Genomic DNA, 10,141 nt, shown 5'->3' with positions numbered 1-10,141 from the left:
GTCTATAATTTTCTTTTCTTGTTGGGTCCTTTCCTGGTTTGGGAATCAAGGTGATGTTTGCTTCATAGAATGTGTCGGGCAGTATTCCGTCTTTTTCAATGTTTTGGAAAAGGTTGAATAATATAGGTACTAGTTCTTCTTTAAAGGTTTGGTAGACTCATTTCCTTTTTAGATGCCCTTAATTTTGTTCTCTTACTCAATTGCTCTGGTTTGGACTTTCAGTACTATATTGAATTAGAATGGTGAGAACTGTCATCCTTGTCTCATTCTAGTTAGCTATGGATTTGTCATGTATGGCCTTTATTATGTTGAGGTGCTTTCCTGCTATACCTAATTTATTAAGAATTTTTATTATTAAAAGATGATGAATTTTATCAAATGCTTTTTCTGCATCTATTGAGATGATCATATGTTTTATTTTTTTTAATTAAATCATAGCTGTGTACATTAATGCAATCATGGGGTACTATGTGCTGGTTTTACATGCAATTTGAAATGCTTTCATCAAACTGATCATATGTTTTTTGTCCTTCATTCTATTCATGTGATGTATGATGTTTATTGATTTGTGTATGTTGACATATCATTGCATTCCTGGGATAAATTCTACTTAATCATGGTGTATTATCTTTTTGATATGTTGCTAGATTAGGGTTACTAGTATTTTGTTGAGAATTTTTATGTCTATGTTTATCAGGGATATTGGCCTATAGTATTCTCTTTTTTGTTGTTGTATCCTTATCTTGTTTTGGAATCAGGATTATTTTGGCCTCATAGAGTGAGTTGGGAAGAATTCCTTCTGCTTAAATTTTTTGGAATAGTTTAAGAAGAATTGGTACTGGCTGAGTGTGTTGGCTCATGCTTGTAATCGCAGTACTCTGGGAGGCTGAGGTAGAAGGATTATTGGAGCTCAGGAGTTTGAGACCAGCCTGAGTAAGAGTGAGACCCTGTCTCTAAAAGTAGCCTGGCATGGTGGCAAGGCACCTGTAGGCAAGCTACTGAGGGCTGAGGCAAGAGGTTTGCTTAAGCAATTGTTAGTCATCAGGGAAATACAAATCAAGACCTCAATGAGAGAAATTTAAAAAAAGAGAAATCTGACAATACCAGGTGTTGGAAAAGATATGGATAAAAATAGCTCTTAATCATTGCTGGTGAGGATATTAACTGGTATAGCTACTTTAGAAAAAGGGCCTAGAATTGTTTTATAATGTTAACCTTTCTCATACTCTACAACCAAGGAATTTCACTCCTGAGAATATATGCAAGAGGAATTCTTGCACATATATACCAGAAGGCAGATGCAATAATATTTGTAAGAATGTATATAAAAAGAACAAAACGCCAGAATCAGCACAAAAGCCCTTTGGTTGAAGAGTGATTAAATGGTAATACAGTCTAATAATAGAATGTTATATAGCCATGAACACGATTATGCATAATATCTACAAAGTCATGAAATGTTATTTTAAATTTAATTATAGTTTTATGAAAAATAAAATTTACTTACTGTAAAATACACAGATTTTAATTAGCCTGATGGGTTTTTATATATGGCTATATTTATATAATTACCACCAAGAACAACATGCAGAACATTTCTATCCCCGTAAAAAGTTCCTTTGTTCCCTTTTCTGGTTGATAACTTTCCTTATCTTCCTCCCAAAGATAACTATTGTTATGATCTCTTTAATCATAGATCAGTTTTATCTGTTGATGTACTCTAAATAAGTGGAATCTACAGTATATAGCAGCTTCTTTCACTTAGTATTATGGCTATGAGATTCAGATTGTTTGAAGTGTAGTTTTTAAATGTTATAAATAGTATTTCATTGAGTAAAGAACAATTCATTTATTAATTCTTCTTGTTAGACATATGAGTGTTTCTAGTTTTTTGCTAATATACATAAAGTTGTTATGAACATTCTTGTACAAAACTGTTTGTGAATATATGCGCTCATTTCCCTTGGGTATATAGATAGTCGTGAAATTGCCAGGTGATACATTAGGCCTTTGTTAAACTTTATTAGAAATAGCCAAAGAATTTTCCAAAGTGAGTGTACCACTCACTGGCAATGTGCGAGGCTTCTGGTTTTCTTCCCATCCTCTCTGCTTATAATTCTCAATATATTTTAAATTTAAATACTCTGGTAGAAATGTGATGGCATCTCATTATGGCTTTAATTTGCATTTCCTAAATGACAAAATTGGTCACCTTTACCTTCCTCATGCTTGTTGGCCTTTTGGAGATCATCTTTTGTAAAATGCCCATTTTATTTATTTATTTATTTTTTTATTGAATAGTAACTGTGTACATTAATGCACTTCTGGGGTACAGTGTGGGGTTTTCACAAATAATCCAAAACACTTCCATCAAACTGGTTAACATAGCCTTCATGTAATTTTCTTAGTTATTGTGTTAAAACATTCATATTCTACTCATAGAAAGATTCACTAGTACCCTTGTAAGATGAACCACAGAAGTGAAAATGCCCATTTTAAATCTTTTCCCCATTTTTCTATTTGGTTTTATATATTTTTTGCTATTTATTTGTAGAAGTTCTTTATATATTCTGGATCTGAGCCTTTAGCTGTTTGTGTGTCTATATATTTATGTGTTATACCTAATATCATATAAAAATTTCATTTATAGGTATATACATATACATGCAAATACATACATGTGCACATACAGAGAGTGCCAAAAAATGTATACATTTTTTGTATACAATGGTCACCCCTGGTGGCATAAGGCAGGAGGACAGTATAGAGGAATACCAGGTAGATGGGTGTAAGTTATTTTCTGTTTTCTAATTTTTTGTTGCATAGTTATTTTATAGGTGTTTATTATATAATAAATGGATGAATGAATAAATAAAAACCAAAACTTTGCATGGGTTGATAATATATATCATCATAGGCAGGGATAATAATTCAATCCTGTGCATCTAAGGTCCAGTGAAGTATATCTGAAATTGTATGATGAAATAATCAAAAATTATTTTTAATGCTCTACCAACTAAAAATTTAATTGTCTTCTCTGAGTTTTGTTGGAAGAAAAGAAATAAAGCTTTTAACTTCTAAAATGATTTTCTGTGAAGTCATTGAGTTCATTTGCTTTTTAAACACTAACACAAGACTTTGAATTGTCCTCTTTGGTGCTCCAGATATTTTTTGGAACATTTTAAGCAAAATTCAAAATGGGTGAAAGCTATTATTTATTTATTTATTTATTTATTTATTTTTTGGGTAAAGTGAATGAAGTGGACTTAAGAAAAAGAAAATAGAAAGGATTACTCCAAATACTCCCTCAAACAGGTGAGGGAAATTGAAGGTTTTGAAATTGACTTCCTACAGACTATCCCTGCCCACATATCCCTTGGAAATTTTTCATGTACAGCCAGGGGTACACATATCCCAGTTTAAAGACTATTAGTTTGAAATATATTGAGTTACTGAATTTGAAGGCTCAGCTGTATATATAAATAGAAATTCTTGGCAATCCATTGGAAATGCACTTCTTGAATAAGGGTAAATTACTTAATTTCTTAAGCTGTTTCCTTCTGAAGAATAGGAATATCAATGCTAGCCTTATCTACTCACATAGCTACTATACTTGTGGAGAAAAAGTCATTGAGATGACTTTATTAGGAAAAGCTTGAAAGTAAAAACAGGTTACTGGGTGCTAGTGTCTTGATATCCTGCTGCCTTGAACTCGTGATACCCGTCTGGACATGCTTGGTGGTTTTCTTGGGTCCTTTCCATCCTTCATGGGTATCTCAAACTTACATCTTATCCTGCCATATCTTTATATGACTAATAATTTATATTTAATTAATATTATATTAAATAATTAATATTTATATTATTAGTCATATAAAGGTAATAGTTGAGATTACCCATGGTAAATGAGTAAAGAAAATAGGAAAAATAACTTTCTTTCTTCCCCAATTCCCTTATTCTATTTCATTAATGATACCCTTGTTAGGTTTCTTATATATCCTTTCAAAAACATTGTATACATTTTTATGTACATACTTTACACAAATGGTTCGTAATATGGAAGTCTTATTTTTCACCTAATATATATTAGGAAGTTTTTCTCATTAAAAAATTACTGCATCCTGAACTATAGATACACTATCATTTAAATAGTCACCTATGAATGTGGCACATTTAATTTGTTTCAGGTTTTTCCTATTATGATCAGTGATACAACAAATATTGTTATGAATATATGTTTGCAGACAGTATCGGCATCTTTATATGATAAATTCTGAACAGTGGAACTGGTCAGAATTATACAGTTTGATAAGTTATTGCTCATTTACTCTCCCGTAAAAGCAAATAAATGGGTGCTTATTTCCCAACACCCTTACCACAGGGTACTACCCAATGTAAATTTATATCCATTTATTAGGTAAAAATTGGCAACTTATTGTTTTGGTTTAGATTTTATTAATTTTGTAAAGTTGACTGTCCTTTCATATGTTTTTAATAAAGTGTTCTATTTCTATATCGGAAACAATGTATTCCTAGCATCATTAAAAAATGAAGTGTTCTGGCTATTTGAAAAAGTAGAGTATGATCATGACAGGCTAAAGAAAGATCCATAATGTTTCTTTCAGCTTTGCTGATTTTATGTCATACAATTTCACCCCAGTTTGTATGTGTCATGTCATGTCATTCACTTATTCATTAAAAAGGTAATTATTGTTTATAGAACACTGATAGACTCTGCCCTTAAAAAGGTAAAATTTTTTAGATGAGGAAGTATGATTGGGTTTCAATTTGTGGGGTTTTTCTACTAAGAAATTAAATTTAAATCTTAGTATTTGGCCAGGGCTTCTCCATGAGTGTTTATTTTTCAAGTTTTTCCAAATAAAATGAATAATCTTGAATATTTGTTGGTTAGATAAGTGGAAATTTATTAACCAAAAGGCCTGATCTCTACCTGTGGTAGTCTCAAGTATCAAACTATTATTGTTGCCTTCTTGGTATCTGCTGCTTCATAGTTAAGCATCTGACCCCTTGGCTGCAGCCAGTATAGGTAGTTCAGGGGTTAGTGTTCTGATGATGAGATGACATATAAATCTATTGTCTTCCCTAGCTAGTCTACCCCATTTTTGTTTGGTTGGTTCATTTATAATTTGTAGAAGGCTTATGGCATGTAGCCATGGGCCATTTATTTATTGGGTCATCCAAAAATCTATTGCAATTTCTCCTTCAGTCGCTAGTAAGCAAGAAGAGAGTGATAGAGTAAGTTATTGGAGGAATTTGTTAGATAATAGGGAAAGCCTGGACTCTATTATCACCACCAAGTTCAGGCTTGATATCACAAGTGAGTATAGGAAGCAAGGACTTAAATATTTCCGAATAGTAGATTCTAGATCCTTTGCTCTTGTCTACAATCTCTGTAGAATGAGAAATAAGGTTATTTCTTTGAATTCAAAGGTACTAAGAGTGTCAGTTGCTAAGCTCTTGGTTGTATGTATATGTAAACCAGGCATTTGAAAGATCCCTGGAGGTGCAGATTCACTCAACCTAGGCCATCTTTGCTTTTCATGGTAGTACAGGATGATAAAAATGATAGTACAGGCTGAAATTATAAAGATGATGATCTTAATAATGAGAAAACTTATGATCTATGGCTGTTAATTTTTTTTTGCCAAAATATTAACAGGGAGTGTAACCAATATGAGGGATAATAAGATGCTATAAAATTGTTAAGCATACTGACCTTCACAAAACAGGGTGACTAGTAGAACCACAGGGGATTAATTGCATAATCATCTTCATTTTTAGTTAGTACCATTCCATTCTTAATGTTTGTCTATTTAACCATGACTTCCCAAATCCTCAACAGTATATACAGATTGCTACCGTTAAAATACTGTTTCCTAGTTTTCTATGTGATGCTTAACACTGCAATACATCTACATACCAGATTAATATAGAATCACTCCATAGCTGTGTTCACACCAGAACTTCTCATTTTAATCTAAATGTGACTCAAGCTTCTTGTCCAAATTTTCTGTAACAGTCTTGAATTTAGAGCAAAAATATTGAAGACATTCCTAGTTAAGGCAGTAGCCATTTGACCCTACATTCATGTACTTTTCAGCACATTAAATGGGATATTATATTTGGGAAAATACAGTTAATATGAAATGGTCAATTTTGCTATAGTATAGTCATATCTGGGATAAGAAAAGTACACTGAGTCAGTTATAACCAGCCATATTATATGTAATATCTTCCAGACAGATAAGGGCTTTTGAACTAAATATCTATATTCTTAGACATAGCACTTGACTAATCAACTGAATATAGATTTTTTTTACCTAGACATTTTGATGTTGTGCAGACTTACCTACAAGTCAAACCCGTTAGAAACTTCTTTTGCTCTTTCAGCCACCCTATCAGTTTTCTAAGAACAGCATTATAAGGGGTCTTTAGGTCTCAGGAGATTTTTCTGGGTAGTGTTCTTTGCACAAGCAGACTGCATAGTTCTTTTAAGCCTGAAGACCCTCCCAGTCTTTAAATATTATAAATGATATTATGCAGGAGATGTGAGCCATATCAGTCCAGGGGAACTGTGCTCCAATGGACATGAGAAGTTTTGATATTTATTCAACATTATAATTTTTACATGTGACTATTACTGAATTTGGGAGAATATATTACTAAAAGATGAAGGACTCTTTTCAGTTATCTAAGCTCTTTATAATACAAAAAATTCTTTGTTAATACAGGGCAATACACTTTCTACAGTAAGACCAACCAATGTATTAGAAATGATGAAAGAATGGAAAAATAACCCAGAAAGTGATGAGGAAAATACAACCAATGAGAAAAATGGTCAGTCCATTCAAGGAAGGTTGACAAGTTACCAACTCAATATCAATAACACTTTCAATCAAGAAGAGGGAAAACAGGTAAGAAGAACCAGCAAAACAAGTAGGAAGAACAATTGTTTCATTTCTCCAATACCCTCACAACGCTTGGGGTATTTTTTGCAACTCTGATTTTTTTGTTAGTTTGTAATAAAGAACCTGTACTACATAGCAAGTAAAGTTCTTCCTACTTTATGGACTATTATAGACTATCATAATTTAACAATGTGGCTGGCCTACATGTTTATTTTAAGATAAGTCATTACGTAGATCAGGGATCTGCACACTTTTTCTATAAGAAACAAATAGTAAATATTATGTCTTATAGGCCATAATAGACTCTGTCACAGCTACCTAACTCTGATGCTATTAGCATGAAAACACCCATAGACAATAAATGAATGAGTGTGGCTATATTCCAACTAAACGTTGATTTTTTTGTTTGTTTGTTTTGTTTTTTGTTTTTTGAGACAGTCTCATTATGTAGCCCTCTATATGATGCCCCTGTGGCATCAGCTCACAGCAACCTCAAACTCTTGGGCTTAAGCCAATTCTCTTGCCTCAGCCTCCCAAATAGCTGGGACTACAGGCACCCACCACAACACTTGGCTATTTTTTTGTTGTTGTTACAGTTGTCATTGTTGTTTAGTTGGTCCAGGCGGGGCTCGAACCCACCAACTTTGGTGTATGTGTCTGGCGCCGTACCCACTGTGTACCAGTGCTTAGCCTAATCTTTTTTTTTTTTTTTTAACAAAAAAGATGGTATAACAGATTTGGTCCATGGGTCAAAGTTAATAATTTTTATGCTTTACTAAGTCATAGAACTTGGAACAGGTCTATGTATTACTTAGAAAATAGTTGTTACAAAAAAATATTTCTAAAAGAAAATAGTTGTTACATTATCCAATTATTTGTCTTTATTTTATAACTAAAATTTTTATATGGATTTATCATTTAATCTTATTAGTTGTGAATACAGTTTTTTAATTAATAGATTTACCATATTTTGCCATGTATACTTTTTTGCCCATATTTTTGAGGGAAAAATAAGGATGCACATTATATGTGCACATTGTATGGCTCGGGAGTGGGGGAGCCCAGTGGGGCTTGTGGGGCTGCTGTACCCTCCTGCCTGACCCCACCAGGCACATGGAGTTCTAGTCCAGAAGGATCTGGAATCCTTCTGGAGGCTGAAGTAGCCTCCCCTGGGTACTGCAATCAGGGGAGAGGGCAGTGGCAAGCTAATGAGGTAGACTATGGCCTCATGGAGCAAGGGCTAGGGCCCGGCTACACGGAGGGGACTGGGAGCCCTGCTCAGGCTCTAGGGACCCATCTGGCTGCTCACTGACTGTGTGGCCTCAGAAGCTCCTGCCCTGCAGCCACACATGTGGCCATCTTGGCCAAAGCCCCCAACATGGCAGGGAGGGAAGGGCTCCTGGGAGAGAAGGAAGGGGCAGACTTCACAGAATGGGCAGCTATTAGGAAGGTGGTATGATCTGCATGTTTACTAGGGGAACTTTAGCCCTGTGGAGATGTCTCTCTTAGCCAAGAGCTGGCCACTTTCTTGAGGGGCATTACCCTAAAAGTTAGAGCCAAAAATGAGGTTGCATATTAAACATGGGAATACAATATACATGGCAAAATAGGGTAGTAACATTTTGATGAATTCTAGATTGTGTTCTAGAATTAACTGGATATCCTGACAAAGTTTACTTGCCCCTGGCCCCCACTTTCTTTCCGTTTCTGTGTTTGCAGAAAATTTTTCTGTATATATTCTCCTTGAACTTTAATGAACATCTTTTAGCTCTTGCTTAATAACTGAGCATCCTGCCCAGGGACTCTCACCTCAGGGCAGCCCAGACTTCTTGTGAGGAGTTGCTGCCTTCTGATTCTCTGATGCTTGGAGACAGGGAGAGTGTGGAAAGAGACTGCCAGGGTAGACCCTGGGCCAGACCCAGGGAGATGCAGCATTCCCAGCCCACATTTCTCAGGCCAGGAGTCCTGTCAGAGACTTGCTGAAAAGGACCGATAGAGTGATCTATTGGTTGATTTTGATTTACTGTTTGGGAACTTCTGTTACTTGATAGCAAATGCCTAAATAATAAGCTTAATGTAATGATTTAGATATTTTAAAATAATCATAATGTAACCTTAATGAGCTTATTGAATTCCCTCCTCCTTCTTGAGTCTGTTAACAACTCCTGCAACTCATGCTTAGCAGCTGTATTTTATATTCTCTTTAAAAATAATACCTTAAAGTTTCCATTTCTTTTTTGAACACAGTTTAAAGATTTTTCTGTTAGCTACCTTGGCACTTTATGTACACCTGTACTCACACATACACATGTACACACATACTGACATTCATATACATACATTACATATATGTATATGCATGCATTAACACTCACATGTATACAAATACTTATACCCACGGGGAGGTACACACTTCCTTGCAGTCTTGGATTTTGTCTTTATTACTGAGCATGACATAAAATATCCTTGTGAGCCAAACGTCCTTTATCTCCTTTTCCATTGCTGGGTCACATCTTTCCCTCTCTGCCTTATTCATTCTCCCCTGCAAGTCACAAGTACTGAGACTTATTATGCTATTCTCAGCTACCTCCACCTAGGGCACAGAAGATTTGGAATTTGGATTGTTTATAGATGCTAGAACAATAACCAGTGGATTGAAATTTTTTTTTTCTTGAATGGTAACTATGTACATTAATGCACTTCTGGGGTATAGTATGGGGTTTTCACACACAATCCGAAACACTTCCATCAAACTGGTTAACATAGCCTTCGTGTCATTTTCGTAGTTATTATTTTAAAACATTCACATTCTGCTCTTAGAAAGATTCACTTGTACCCCTGTAAGATAAACCTTAGAAGTAATCCCTCTAATTCCCCTCCCTCCACCTATTCCCTCCTCCCCTCTCCCTGCCCCCTTCCAGTATTCTTAGGCTGTTATTAGGTTATAGCTTACATATAAAAGGTATAAATTAGTTTCATAATAGGAGTGTGTACATTGGATACTTTTTCTTCCATTCTTGTGATACTTTGCTAAGAAGAACATTTTCCAGCTCCATCCATATGAACATGAAGGGCGTAAAGTCTCCATCTTTCTTTATGGCTGCATAGTATTCCATGCTGTACATATACCACAGTTTGTTGATCCATTCGTGGATCGATGGGCACTTGGGCTTCTTCCATGACCTGGCAATTATGAATTGGGCTGAAATAAA

General features: G+C 34.8%; 1 protein-coding gene across 1 annotated transcript in view; it reads left to right on the top strand.

Moving 5' to 3' along the window:
• STK33 (serine/threonine kinase 33) overlaps nt 1-10,141 on the top strand; it is a 104,136-nt gene that overhangs the window by 69,254 nt on the left and 24,741 nt on the right. Inside the window, exon 11 of the mRNA XM_003781508.2 lies at nt 6,753-6,935. Within this exon, the coding sequence (XP_003781556.1) occupies nt 6,753-6,935 (183 nt within the window). The remainder of the gene's footprint in view (nt 1-6,752; nt 6,936-10,141) is intronic.

The sequence above is a fragment of the Otolemur garnettii genome, unplaced genomic scaffold, assembly GCF_000181295.1.
Source record: "Otolemur garnettii isolate 467f Iridium unplaced genomic scaffold, OtoGar3 scaffold00001, whole genome shotgun sequence".
Lineage (NCBI taxonomy): Eukaryota > Metazoa > Chordata > Mammalia > Primates > Galagidae > Otolemur > Otolemur garnettii.
The sequence above is the reverse complement of the archived record's forward strand: the minus strand, read 5'-3'. Positions and strand labels throughout refer to the sequence as shown.